This window comes from Dromiciops gliroides, chromosome 2, assembly GCF_019393635.1.
Source record: "Dromiciops gliroides isolate mDroGli1 chromosome 2, mDroGli1.pri, whole genome shotgun sequence".
NCBI classification, from domain to species: Eukaryota; Metazoa; Chordata; class Mammalia; order Microbiotheria; family Microbiotheriidae; genus Dromiciops; species Dromiciops gliroides.
The window spans coordinates 217771125-217785987 of record NC_057862.1 but is presented as its reverse complement, the minus strand read 5'-3'; the positions used below and the strand labels follow the sequence as shown (position 1 = coordinate 217785987).

The 14863-nt window shown below is 39.0% G+C and overlaps 1 protein-coding gene across 4 annotated transcripts in view; it reads left to right on the top strand.

The window, feature by feature from the left end:
• The first annotated feature begins 2016 nt into the window (after positions 1-2016).
• TTC8 (tetratricopeptide repeat domain 8) overlaps positions 2017-14863 on the top strand; it is a 48580-nt gene continuing 35733 nt past the window's right edge. The window contains exons 1-3 of one of the 4 annotated variants that reach the window (XM_043990246.1): positions 2075-2203; positions 5682-5791; positions 12341-12370. Coding sequence is in view for 2 of the 4 variants with exons in the window: in XM_043990243.1 (XP_043846178.1) it covers positions 2087-2203; positions 12341-12370 (147 nt within the window). In the remaining 2 variants the exon portion in view is untranslated. Of the gene's footprint in view, positions 2204-5681; positions 5792-12286; positions 12371-14863 lie in introns of all 4 variants that reach the window. The other 3 variants (XM_043990243.1, XM_043990245.1, XM_043990244.1) reach the window with 3 other exon arrangements.

Here is a 14863-nt window from a genome sequence, read left to right as displayed (position 1 = left end):
AGACTGGGAGCTCCTTGAGAGCTGGTACTGTCTTTTTAACATTTTTTATGTCCTTAGCACTTATTCCAATGGCTGGTACATAGTAGGTGATTAATAAATATTTACTGAACAACTGCTTGACTCAGCAAAGATACAGCAATGATTCACATAGATATAGCTACAGCCTTCTTTATAAGGAAGCAGTCTGATCCAAAGAATGCATTGTCAGAAGGATATGTTGATTCACACAATGGAATATCCATCAAGTCTGGGAAGACCTTCCTCCTTGTGTGGTATAGGTTTTTTATGCCTTATATGATCAGGAAGTCATGTCAATAGTTTGAGCCTTTGACCCTTAAACCAGCTGTCTCAAGGACATTTTTCTTGCCTTTAAAGGGAGACAACACATGCAGTATTGTGGTTGTTATTCCCAGCACACAAGCCTGGAAAGATAGGCTAGAGCCATCTTATAAAAAGATTAAAATGTCAAACAGAGGAGTTTTTATTTTATCCTGGAGGAACTGGATAGCTTCTGAAGCTTCTTGAGCAGGGAAAAACATATTTAGGTCTTTGTTTTACAAATGTAAGTTGCAGCTTCGTGGAGAATGGATTTGGAGAGGTGAGAGCTTTGAGACAGGGAGATCAATTAGGAGGCTCTTTTGATAGTCCAAGTGATAGGTAATGAGGGACTGAACTAGTGTGATTGTAGGGTAAATGGAGACAAGGAGATGGATGTGAGAGGTATTGTGGAGGTAGAATCAATGAATTGGCTTTAGTTAGATATGTGGGGTGAAGGAAAATGAGAAGTTTAGGATGATTCCAAAGTTTTGAATCTTGGTGACTAGAAGGATGATAGTCCCATCAACCATAATGACATTAGAAGGGGTAGATTTAGAGGAAATAATAATTCCTCTTTGGACTTGGGAGTTTGAGATGCCAGTGAGAAATCCAAGTGGGGATGTCCAGTAGGCATTTGGAGATTCAGGCTTAGTGCCCAAGAGAAAGATGAAGTTTTCATAGCAATGATAACTGAATCCATGAGACCTTATATGATCACCAAGAAAGGATGTAAAGAGAAAAGAACCCTAGAATACACCTACAGATTGGCAGTGGAACATGGTGATGGACCTGAAAAGGATACCCAGGTTTGGTCAAATGGGTAAGAAGAGAATCAGGAGAGTACAGTATCATGAAGACACATGGAAGAGAAAATTTCCAGTATCAGATGCTACAAAAAGGTCAAGAAAGATGAGGACTGATAAGACCCTACTTGATTTAGCAATAAGGAAAGTGTCTTCGGATATGTCATTTTCATTTCAGTGGTTTGGATGGAAGCCAGAATCCAAGGGTTTGAAAGTATTAGGAGGTAAGAAAGTGAAAGCAATTAATGTGAAAAACTTTTTCTAAAAGTTTGACTCTAAAGGAGAGGCATTGTGGTGTAGTGGATCAGCCTCAAAGTTAAGACCTGGGTATCAAATCCTGCCTCTGACTTACACTAGCTGTAATTACTAGTTGTAATGGAGTGCCAATTTAAGAATAATTTATCAGTGTGTTTTGTATAGCCTTACTGGTAACAAGGCCCCAGGTGGAACAAAGGGCCCACAACGCGGAGGGTTGGTTGGTGCGTAGGAAGGCGCAGCTAACAGGCCATTTGAGGAGAAAGGGAAAGGGAGGTATAAGTCAAAGGAGATCTGGCGTGGCAGCAGGGCTAGTATGCACACCACGCATGCACCCGGGAAGGATCCCAGTGAGCCTAGCTGGGCTCTTTCCTCCCCAGAGAGAGGAGCGTTCCTGCGGTTGCTAGGCAACCGAGCCTCTGCTGCTGCTGCTGCTCGGGCGGGGGCGAAAACAACTGGAGCTGTCTAAGTCACTGCCTCCCTGATTCACTCCAGTCTCAGGCCCTTACAAACATTTTAAGAAACGATCTTACAAGAGCCTATGTCCTCCGTTATTGCCTGAATTCACCCAACGTTAGGTCGAAATCAGGCGTTCGGGGGTCGTTGTTTCATTTTCTTTTCATTCAGGCACGGTCTGGATCGCCACTGATTCTGAGGTCCCCCGCTGTCTGGCGTTGCTGGGCAGGAGCAGACGCTCCCGGGGGCCAGCCATGGGGAGTGTGGAGATGGAGCCGTTGCTACTGGCCTGGAGCTACTTCAGGCGCAGGAAGTTCCAGCAGTGTGCTGATCTCTGCACGCAGTTGCTGGAGAAATCTCCTTATGACCAGGTACTTGCCCTCCCAATTTAGATCCCAGGCTTGGGGATGAGGGAGTCGGGGAAGAGTTCGTCTCCCCGACCTCCACCCTTGGGGTGGGGGTGGGGGTCGGCCCCGCTGTGATTTGACCCCCTTGTGGCTGGAGAGGTGGGGTCCTGGAAACCACCGGTTGCCTCTTTCTCTGATGTATCCTGGAGGCAGAGTTACTTCTGGCATTTTGTGTCCAAAGAAACATCGGAGTGCACACGTATACTACATGTTTGCATACATACAATACAGGCATATTCGTACACATGTCTACATACATACACACATACGGGGTTTCCCAAAAGTTTTAGTGCAGTTAAATAAAACTTATAAGACTTCTAAATAACGTTTAAAACCGCACTAAAAACTTTTGAGAAACCTTGTATATGTGTGTATACGTATATATGCAGTTATATACACACATATCTACTTGTATCCACCTGTATAATATGTACGTGTTTACACTTTTTGCATACACGTGCATATATACACACGTGTATCTCTCCCTGTGTCTATATAAATATCATGCAATGTTTACCTTCGAATGAATTATTGATAAGGGATTTTTCCCCCATCTGGACCTGTGATTTCACTAGTATGGGGAATTCCAGGGATAGAAACTCCTTTCACTGTGGCACAGGGAAAGGTATATGCAATTGATTGAATGAATGATGCATTTATTATGTGCTTAGTATGTGTAAAAAACACTGTGCTACGCTTATGGGGAGGGGATTTAAAAACAAAAACAAAAAAAAAAGAGCCTGTTCTCAAGGAACTTAAATTGTAACGTGGGTGACTGCAAGTTTGGAAAGTTTCAGCTGCAAATGGGATGGAAAAGGCCCCTGGCAAAGCAGATAGATGATCGTGCTTTTTGGATGTCATTTTCCTTGATAAGATCAAATCATTTTCTGATGTTGAGCCATTTAATGGGTGTCAAGGACTTTGGTGGCAAGAACTCTTTTCTTCTCCCATCAATGAGGGCTACAGGGATTGAGCTGGAAGCAGGTCTGATGGTTTGGAGAGCACTACTATTCCTAAGGGTAATGGGTTCAGGGTCCTGGGTTGTCTCCCTTGAAGTTAGAAGGGATATTGTTGTCAAGGTGGTGGTAGTTATATTTGCCTGGCACATACTGAATTCTATCTCTCAGTGCTTTGTTACTTCTGCTGGACCTCATGGGGGGCATCCAAAAGGTTGGGGGCTCTGCCAGGTCTTCGCAGTGGGCTGATGATGTTCAAGCTGTGAGAGCTTTGAGCGATGGGGCAGAGGGAAATTGTTTCTTCTGGTCCTCTTACCTGTCTGACCACATCCTTCTTAGTTTTCTCTGATGGCTCATCATTCATATCACACATTTCTGACATGCCCTCTTCTGTTTTTCTTCCACATTCTTCATAATCGATCATTTCTATACACATGACTCAGGTCAATACATGCATGTACTTATTTATGGGTGTTTTTATATTTATGTGTGTATGCTTGTATGTGCCTGTATGTATATATCCAGCTCTAGTTCCCCACCCCAGCCCCTGTTAGATATTTCAAACTGTATGACCAGAAACCTAATCTCATGCTTAAAATTGAACTTATCTTTACTCCCAAACCCTCCCCTTTTCCAGTTTTCTCTATTTCTGTTGAGGGCACAACCAGTATCTCTAGTTCATGATCTTGGCATCATTTTAGATTCTTTCCTCTCATTCTCCCTACATATGCAATCAATCAGTTATTAAGCCTTGGCTTTTCTACCTTGGAGGGAGAGGATGAACATGAATACTCTGTCTGAGTTTGGGGACTACATTTTTCTTCCAGATAAAGTAACCTCTCTGGCCAAGGAAAGAAAGCTATTTTGTTTGTACTTAATTGGCAACAACATGATTAACAAGAATAATTTTATTTTTTCAGAGGACTCCACCATCTTAGAGATTTCCTGCCAAGAAAAAAAAATTTTTAATTCCTTTGACTCTAAGATCTGTACACTTCTTTCTATTTCTTTTCTGTTGTGGAATGCTGCAGATTGGCTCTGTACTCAAAGCAAGTCTAGAAAACTGTAAAAACCCAGTCGCCACCCCAAGATCTTTCAAGGAATCCAGGCTGAAAAACTCCTACAACATATTACGTCTTTTGCATCTGATCCCTTCTCTCCACTCACCCAGTTACCACCTTAGTTTAGGCTATTCTCAACTCTCCTCTAGATTATTGCCATATTCTCCTAATCGATGGCCCTGTCTCAGGTCTTTCTTCAGGCCAGTCAATATATTGCTATTAAAATAATTTTCCTTAAGATGATTTGACCATATGACTCCCCTACTCAATCATTTCAATAGCTTCTTCTTGCCCTTAGGAGAAAATATAAACTCTTGTGTTTAGGTCTTAAAGCTGTACATAATGTTGCCTCTTTCCAGCTTCATGGAACATTGCTCCATCTTCCTCACTCTGAGATCCAATCAGACTGGCCTTCTTTCAGTTCTTCACCATCTTCAGTCTCCTTGCCTTGACATTGCCTTCCCCACATGCTTGGAACAAACTCCCTCTAGATCCTGCCTTCTTTCAAGGTGAAGCTCAAATATCATCTTTTGCACTCAGCCTTTCCTGACCCCAGCCCCAAGTACTGGTGCCCTCTCCTGAACTACCTGGTCTTTTGCTATTTTGTATATATTTGTAGTTATTCACTTTTTATTTATATGATATGTATTTTTTCTCCCTTGGTGGACTGCAAGCTTCTTTTGAGTAGCCATTGTTTAATTCTTTATACTTGTATCCCCAGCGCTTGGTACATAGTAGGTGCTTAATAAAACTTGTTGATTGATTGATACATGGTGAGTGAAAATTCACCTGGAAGAAATATAAGTATTTGTGATGGTGATGTTAAAATACCATGTTTGCTGTTAATAATAGTAATTTCTTATGACAACCCCTTTTCTCCCTCTTGATTTGGAAATCAAATCAAGCACAGAGAGGTCAACTATGTCAAGTCAACAAACATTTATTAGGTACTTTATGTGTACACTGTTCTAAGCCCTGAGGATATAGGAGCTCACAGGGGAGACAGCATTCATGGGTCTCTGAATCATATTACATATGGGTATGTGTGTGTGTGTGTGTGTGTATATATATATATATATATATATATATATATATATATATATATATATATATATATATGTATTTGAATCTTCAGGAATTTATTAGCATGGGTTCTTGAAAGCTATTTATTAGAGCACAAATTTTACTGACTTTGAGTACAGGCCAGATGTTGGACTATATCCTATCATCTGAGAACCAGCCTAGCTCAGGTCAAAGACATTCATCATCCGGTTGGCCAAAGGGTGCTAAATTTTTCAACTACTAGAACTCATAAAGACCATCCTCCAATATGCAGAATGGTTGAAATCTGGTTTTTTGGAATCCACGCTGATAATATTCTTTGCTGCATGGTTGAAATGAAAAGAATGTTGGATTTGTTTGCAGAGAACCAGAGTGAATCAAGGCTCTGGATTATTGCGGTAGCCTTCTTTCTGATTGGTCTCCCTGCCTCAGGCATTTGCTCCCTCCAGTTCATCTTCTATTCAGCTGCCAAGGTAATTTTTCTAAAGCATGGGGGGTTATTTTGGGGGGTTTGGTTTTTTTTTTGTGGGGCAATGAGGGTTAAGTGACTTGCCCAGGAACACACAGCTAGTAAGTGTCAAGTGTCTGAAGCCAGATTTGAACTCAGGTCCTCCTGAATCCAAGGCTGGTGCTTCATCCACTGGGCCACCTAGCTGCCCCCAAAGCATGGGTCTTAATTGTCATTCCTCTTCTCAGTAAATTTCAGTGACTTCTTATGACTTGCAAGATCAAATATAATGTCATCTCTGTCATGCCTGCCTCTCTAGGCTTCTTACACTTTCTTCTCCCCTCCACACCCTAAGATCCAGCTTCATTGGCCATTTTTGAAGTTTCTCCAGTTCAACATTCCATCTCCTGGCTGTCCTCCAGACTTGGAATGCTTTTCACCTTCATCTCCTCCTCTTGGTTTCCCCTGGCTTCCTTCAAGAAGACTCAGCTCAAGTCCCACATGCTACTAGAGGCCTTACTGGGTCACTCTAGCAGCTAGTTCCTTTTCTCATTTTACCTTCCATCTGTTTATCTTGTACATACTCGGTTATTTTCATGTTGTTTCCCCCACTAGAAATTAAGCTCCTTCAAGGGCAGAGACAGTGTTTGCCTTTCTTTGTATTTATAGCACTTAGCACTATTCCTGGCACATAGTAGATGTTTAAGAAATTACTTTTCAGTTGACCGTGTGACCTTGGCCAAGTCACTTAACCTCTGTGGTCTCAGTTTCTTCGTCTGTAAAATGAAGAGGAGGCCTCTAAAGTTCCTTCCCAGCTTTAAATCTATGGCCTTATAAACTCGAAGGCCTGGGAAACTCAAGCTCAATTCTGAATCTAGAAAACATCAAATCTATGCTCCTTAATATGATGATTTACTAATTGTTACCTTGGAAAGCAGAGAGAGCCTGAATCAGAGGGATAAAGTGTTGAATTAAGAGAGAACAAAGAATAAGGAAAAGTATAGCATTAATTAGACTGGTGTATGTTTGGGTTGGGAGGGGCAGTAAGTGGAGTTGGGGGTGGAGAGGAAGGCGTGCTTGTATGACAAATGACTGAGAGGAGGCCTAAGTGGAATATCCTTATGGTGCCAGTTTGAGTCAGGTTATTTGGGGACAGGAAGAGGAGAATGACAGTGTTTGGCCAAAACCTATCATGCTTCAAGGCTGAAATTTCATTGTTCTTAATATCTAATGGGTTTATGTTAATTACTGAGTCAACACACTTTAGTCATGATTTTATTTTGGCTAATAAAGAGCAGGGCAAATGTTCATTTACTGTGATTTTAATTGTGACTGAAAAAGTAGTTCAATGTAAATCCATAAAGGGAAGGAATTTTAAAAGGCCTTACATTTAGGAAGATGACCTAGAGGGAACACTCTGCTGAGGCTTATGTTGATCATCCCGATTAGTTGCCTGATCTGATTACTATTCTTTGTGTTCCATATGTCAGATAGAAGGCTTTAAAACCAGTACTTATTTTCTAGTTCTATTGGAATTAAAGAATTCTAAGGTATAATTTATCTTAGATAATATACACATTTTGCTGCAGGGGATTTTAAATAATAATTGGAATGTTTTAAAGGCAAAGGACTTGGGTTTCTATTCCACCTCTATCACTTACTACCACTGTGACCTTGGCTAAATCAGTTCATGTCCCCTGGGCCTTGGTTTCCTCTTGTATGAAATGAGGGGTTTCGACTATTTCTCCTTTCAAGCTCTATATCAATGACCCTATAGTTCCTCACTTTTTGTTCTCCAGACTCTCATAACCCTTTGTTTTGACCTTGAAATAGCCTGTATTGTTTTATAGCTGTCTTTGCTCGCCCACACATGTTATAATTCAATTCAGTAGACATTAATTTAGCACCTATTGTGTGCAAGTCATGATGCCAGCCTCTGAAAAACCACAGACAAAAATAAAAGTCTGCTGAAGCTGAAGGGGAGAAGGATGCAGCGTATACATTTGGCAGGAATGTGCTGGAGCCAGCTCCTTCTCAAGCATTTTCTGCCTCCGAAATGCTACAAATCATGGCTCATTTTATTGTTTTGTTGACTGTCCGTATATCCCCTTCCCCGCCACCCCCAACAGGTTGTTCAGCATTTAATAGCACACACCCTTGCAAGTGCTGCAATTGGAAAAATGAAGGAGAGGACAGTAACAGATGGGGAGTGGGACATGGGGAAGAGGCATGTGGGACCCTGGCTTGAGGCCAGGGTCTGGGTCTTCATCAGCCTTCTTTTCTCAGACAGTACAGTACTTTACAGTAGGCTCTCAGTAAATGCTGATATTTACCAAATTAAATATTTCAACTCTTTTAGATGAATTATCTGAAAAATCTATCAAAGGTTATATCTCTACAATAGAAGGGATAATTATCTGGTAATTCAAGCAAAAATTCATTGAGTGACCAAGCATTTATTAGGTATAGTCCTACCAGGCTGGCATGATGCTAGACCCTAGGGATACAAAGACAAAAACAACAGTTCTTGCCTTCAGGGAGCTTACATTCTGTTGGGAGAAAGGACACATCCACAGTTATGTAAATAAAATTGTAAACAAAGCAATTTGGAAGGTTGGAGGGGAAAAACCCTGTTGTTGAATTATCAAAATTTACCCTTTGGGGCAATTGAGATGGGGGACAGTTTGGAACTCTGTATATTTGTGCTGTTTTATTTATATGGTGACAACAAAAATGATAACTTTTTTTTCACTATACTGTTATACAATGATCTCATGTTCTGTCACTGATAGTTTTTCACACTGAGTTTCAAGGGGAAACAGGGACTGAAATGAGGAAAATAGCACCTACCTCCCAGGGTTGTTGTCAGATATTTGTTGAATTGGCTTGTCTCCTGACTTTAAGGTTTTCCTAACCTTACTTCCTAATTTTACTCATTTCTGTATTCCTTTGCATTTTTTTCAGTTACTACTAAATTCGGAAATAACCGATCAGTGGCATAAGCAGTTAGTTTGTCAAACTCATTAGAAGCAAACTAAGTATCTGTGGCAATTAAGAATTTCCACGAGACAATTCTCAGTGGCAGCCACAATAACTTGAGGTAGGTGTACCCTAGAGAGAGGAAGCTAACTATTCTGAATGGAAGATGATGTTGAATAATTTCTAGTTCTGAAGTAATAATGCTGTACTTCTTTCACTATCAGTTTACCTGTTTTGAAGAAGATTCATAGGGAAGTTTTCATTTTAAATGACTCAGATTTATTCATTTATTTATTTAGCTCATTAATTCTTGTTTATCCTTTGTTCTCTAAGAGGACCATGACATTGGGGTGATATCATGACGTGCACTAAATTGGATTTAAGTGAGGGAGGGCTATGCAAGATCATGGACCTCACTTTACTCCATCTTCCAGAACCATCTAGGTCCAGTGGCAAGATATACATCAGGACAATTGGAGATGGTCCTGGATGTTTAAGGCAAACTGGAGTTAAGTGACTTGCCTAGAGTCACATAGCTAGTAAGTATCTGAGGTGAGCTTTGAACTCAGTTCTTCCTGAATCCAGGGCTGGTGCTTTATCCACATGCCACCTAGCTGCCCCCATCTGCAAAGTATTTATGGTTGAAATGAATTGTAAGCTTCCAGAGGCCTTTCCTTTTGACCCCTTTATGTTTTCTTAGTGGAGGTAAGGCAGAACATCAGTAAAGAGAAGAATTCTTTTGTTAAGGGTCCAGGATACCTTTAAGGTCCTCGAGCCTCTTGGTGAACAGATGAGGCTGTGACTGTGGTTCTCAGTCTTACTTCATCACTATGAAGACATTTCCCAGCTCCTAATTTAGAGAATGCTGGGGGTCCTGGGACACCTAGGAGGCCATCTTATCCAACTCCCTCATTTTATTTTATTTTTTTATTTTATTTTATTTTTTTTATTTTTAGTGAGGCAATTGGGGTTAAGTGACTTGCCCAGGGTCACACAGCTAGTAAGTGTTAAGTGTCTGAGGCCGGATTTGAACTCAGGTACTCCTGATTTCAGGGCCGGTGCTCTATCCACTGCGCCACCTAGCTGCCCCGAAACTCCCTCATTTTAAAGAGGAGAACCTCGAAGTCCAAGAAGTTAAGTGACTTAACCTAAAGACACATAGATCACACAGTGACAGAGGCATACTTTGAACCCAGGTCCTCTGATTCCAAATCCACTTCTCTTTCCGTCTTACCATAAATGGCAGCAGGGTATGGTGGAAAGATCCTAGGCTTTGGCAAGTCTGTAATCAGAGGACCAGGATCCCAATTCCGACTCTGCCACTTAATGTGGGTGTGGCCTTGGGAGAAGCTGCTGGACCTTCCAGGGCCTCAGTTTTCTTATCTCTAAAATGAGGGAATTGTATTAGATAGCCTCTAATGCCCCTGCGCTTTAAGGGGGAAAACTGTGGCACAGCTTGTGTGATGACTGCTCAGCTTTGCCTTCTTATTCCCCCCACCTCAGCTACTGCTGACCCTCTGATTGGCTCTTCAATTGCCCCATGTGCACACCCTTTGCATTATTCTCCTGGTTTTTAGACACTGTCCACTTTCAACTAACTCTTTCTATAATGCCTTTTGTGCTGTGTGAACTCCAGAGTCTTGTGCCTGGACCCTGTGTTCTCTCCCTGTCTGCTGCCATCGGAAGCAGCACTATGACGATGAAGAGCCACCACAGCTCAGAAAAATTCACTGGCTGTCCATCAGAGCTCTGCACATTCGTCCCTCACCATAAGGAAAAGCTTTCCTATACTACAGCACACCTTTGGATATCCCTCCTACCCCTATTCTACCTGCCTCAACAGATTAAAGACACTGTTAAGTGCAAAACCAGTACTCAGTACCAGGGTGTATCTTGTGCTGCTGGAGAAAGAGTCTTTCTCACCAGAGCAGAATGTTAACTTAAACAAATGGAAATGGACTTGGGAACTCCATAGCAAACAGCTTGCAGAATTCCGTTCCTTTCTGCCGCCCCATTTCCAACGTCTTCTATATTTCACCTGTCATATTTATGCCTTTTGCAAGCAGATGGTGTCTTTTTTGCTCACTTTTCATGTCTCAGTTTCTTTTCCTATAAGTGTTCTTAGGTCTCCTTCATTCCTCTTGTTTGGGCAGCTAAGTGGCTTAGTGGATAGAGAGCTGGGCATGGAGTGAGGAAGACTTGAATTCAGGTCCAGCCTCAGATACTTACTAGCTGTGTCACTCAGGGCCTCTGCCTGTGTTCCTATCTGTAAAATGGAGATAATAAATCACACCCATCTCTCAGAGTTGTTGAGGGAACCAGATGAGATTATTTGTAAAGGGCCTGGCACACAATAAGTGTAAATGTTAGCTATTATTGTTGTTGTTAGCTTGCTTTGTTCCTGTTTCCTCCTTTCCATCAGTTGTCAGCTATTTCATATTATCTACTCCTCCCCATTTATTCCCAAGAATAGAGCTAGGGATATTGAAGAGAGGATCAGAGCTTGTGTACTTGTAAGATTTGGTTGTTCCTCATTCAGCTGATCCACATATATCCTGTGCTTCCAACTCCTGTATATATATATATATATATATATATATATATATATATATATTTGCCTTCTCCAATTACTACACCTTCTACTTATTTTTATTCAGCTAATAGAAGCTTTGGCAAGGAGATACAAAACTTTATTGCACATTTCCATTATAGACATAATTACAGAGTATTGAAATTGGTATACATATAACTTTGTTTTTGTCTTTAGCTTATAAGGTTCTAAGAGACAGAAATAATTTCTTTTATGTTTCTTGTAATTTCCTCACAACATCTAGTAAAGTTTACTACCCTTTGTACTAGGTGTTCAGTAAGCACTGATCACTACAAATATGTGAGTGGAGAGTTTTTTAAATGAATGTGTATATACCAAGTCTAAAGAGTTAATTAAGCACATAAATATCTGAGAGTACCAGGATATAGAAGAGCTAGCAATGACATGTTCTTTATATAAGTTTTATAGGATAGTATTATAATTGGAGAATTTTGTAAACAAGTTTGGCCTCCAAAATAAAGTTACAAAACATTACACATTTCCTTTTACTATAAAGACATACTGATTCTCTATCATTGACTAATATACTAGTTTGTCAACTTATTATAAGAATGAGCAATCATTTTTAGGGTTTGATTTTTTAACAATAGAGTGATGTTTTGTCCTTATAAACAATATTTCTTAAGATAGATAACTGTGTCTTAGATATTTAAAATTATTTGAAATTTCCTATATAGTACTGTCTCCTTTAATAATAATTTAGATCTTCCTACTTGTAAATGCTGTTAATATCTTAGATTCAGGATTGTGATAATTTGCTAACTATAAAAAACTGAGCATAGAATTTAGCAGATATTAGTTTTATTTGAAGCTGCTGAGTGTAGAGAAAAGGTTTAAATCAATTATTTGGATTTTTGAGTTGTCAGTTTAAATTGGTTTCATATTTGCTTGGTTTACCATTAATACTTTGGCATTTTTTTTCTTTTTGAGGGGGAAGAAAGTTTATATCTTTAAACTATTTACTACCTTCTTAATGCTTTCCAGGAACCTGATTCTGATGTCCCAGTGTCTCAGGTAAAGGTTTTGATAGTTGCAAACCTTCTTAGTTGGAGACCACCTTATTGCTATTTTCTAGATGTAGTTGTAGTTTAGATCATGTGCTGCTTGTCTACATGTAGTGTTTTGATATTAGCTAAATTTCTGAAACATTCTTTACACTTCTAAGAGCCAAGTTGAAAAATTGTGCATATGGGTACCATTGAATAATTGATATAATTTAGATTTTAAGATCAGAAACTTGGGGAAAAGATCAATTAAAAGCCATTCAAAAGAGGTAGAGAGAGGGAGAAATAGAATAGAGAGGAATAGAGAAGCCAAAAATGGTGCCACCATGGTGAGTAAGATTGCAAAGCTATCAAGGGACCTGATTTGGTTAGGACTTCAGGTCCTTATAGACTGAGCAGGTAGATGAACAAATGGCCAGTTCAGGCTGAGAAAGAAGGAAGCACTATGGTTCATATCATTGCTGAGCAAAAGCTAGACAGACTGGTCAATGAAACTCCCAAATTAGAAGGTCATTAGTGAATTAGGTGATAATGAAGGTAGTTGTGAATTGGAGTACAGGCCTTGTCAAGTATTTCTTCTGAGAGAATTTTTCCATAGTTATCAGGTGAGTGAACTTTTTGACCCCTTTACAGTACATGTTTAACTCCTCTTTAAGGTACTCTATGAAGGTGTGTTTTATGCAGAATGATCTTTCTAAGGGCTATGAAAGAGTAAAATGAAGCATTTTATCTTAGATAACAGATGTACTTTTCTGGCTACCCATAACTGTGATATCAATAGATGGGACAGAAACAATGTATTAATATTTTTGGACCCTGGATGTACAAGTTATTTTTAAGAAGGCTCTATATTATAAATGACATAGGTTATGTTTATTTTATTGTCAAATTTAATACATATTTAATTCAGTCTTCACAAAGGCCTAAAGCAAAACTTTAACAAGTTATAGTGATAGGAATAAGCAATAAGCATTCAAAAGTTTAAGAACTCAAAAACTTCACAAAGACTCATTTTTGAAGACCCTGTATGTGGTAATTTTTTTTGTTTTGTTATTATAAATTTAAACCCATTAGCCACTGGGTAGTGATATGAAAAAACAAATGAATCTATTCTCTTCTTTGGTGAATTTGATAAATGTTGAATTTCTATGCATACTTTTGGGGTTTTTTTCTCTTTTAGGGTTTCTTCTCTGCATTTTTTTAAAAACAGTTTCAAAGGAAGTGATGATTTGCAATCCAACTTGTCTATTGTGAATATTCTTTGAATTGTCTTTAGAACTTTTTAAAGAGTTTGAATTTTAAACTTTGAGGCAGTGTTGAATGTTAGCTATCTGCATCTTAGCTAAATCAGAACCTTATATTTTGGCAAATAGCTGGTCAAACAAAATTGTTTTACTTTATTCATAGAATGCTTGAAGTGAATGACTAGAAGGAGCTCAAGAGAGACTTTTAAAAAAGGCTTTTTCTTTTCATATTCACTATAATCCTCCTAAAGCTGTCAGTGCTAAGGAAACATGAATGTCTGTGCAAAAGTGCTAGTATAACATTCACGTGAAGAAGAATCTGCCAATGGAAATTTTTAAATTGCCACATGTTCTCATGCCCATGTCCTATTTAAAATATTTTATCATTGGTTTATGTATATGATGATGACAGACATTCACCCTGTGTATTCCACATACCAAATATGTGATCCCCTTTTCTGTGAGATTTACATTTTAGAGAAATATAGCAATTTTGACTGAGCCATTTTTGTTTGAAGCATATGCTTTGTTTAAAAAGTATATTTATTACCACGATTCAGAATCTTTTTTTTTTTTTGGAGAGTCAGAATCTTATTACCGTGGAAGGTAAAACAAATGAGTTAATATTCTTCTGGTATTTCATTAGTAGATTTTAAATTATAGCATTGCTAGTCAGTGTGGCATACCATAGAACCAATCTTGTGATAGGACCATGTTTCTTAGGAAAGGAAGTAATTGATATGATGATTACTCATTTAAATGAGAAAAAATACTATGCTTTTCCCTCACCCTTTAAAAAAAAGTTATTGTTATCATTATGTACAATGTCTCGTTATAAACTATAAATGATAAGACTACTACTGTGTAACTACATCCACAGTATTTCACAGAACCAGTTCTAATAACTGCATTTGCTTATCATTTCAGAGGTTAAAGATAGTGTTATCTCTTGGTATTTTTATTAAATGTGAGAGACTATTTTGCAATGGATACACCTGTTTTTGATCATGATCATAGTTGAACCTCTGTTTTCTTAAAGACTGGAATACAAGGTTATTAAAAGCTACGAAATAATATCTGGCTTGTCCAACATTAAATCTGGCATACAAGGATATTAGAAGCTATGAAACAATATTTGGTTTGTGGCCAACATAAAATGCCATAATTTTTTTAAAGCCAAGAATCAGTCTTCCATCTGCTATTTTGATTAAAATCCCAAGAATCGTTACCATTGCCACAAGCAATTCTTTGAATGCAAG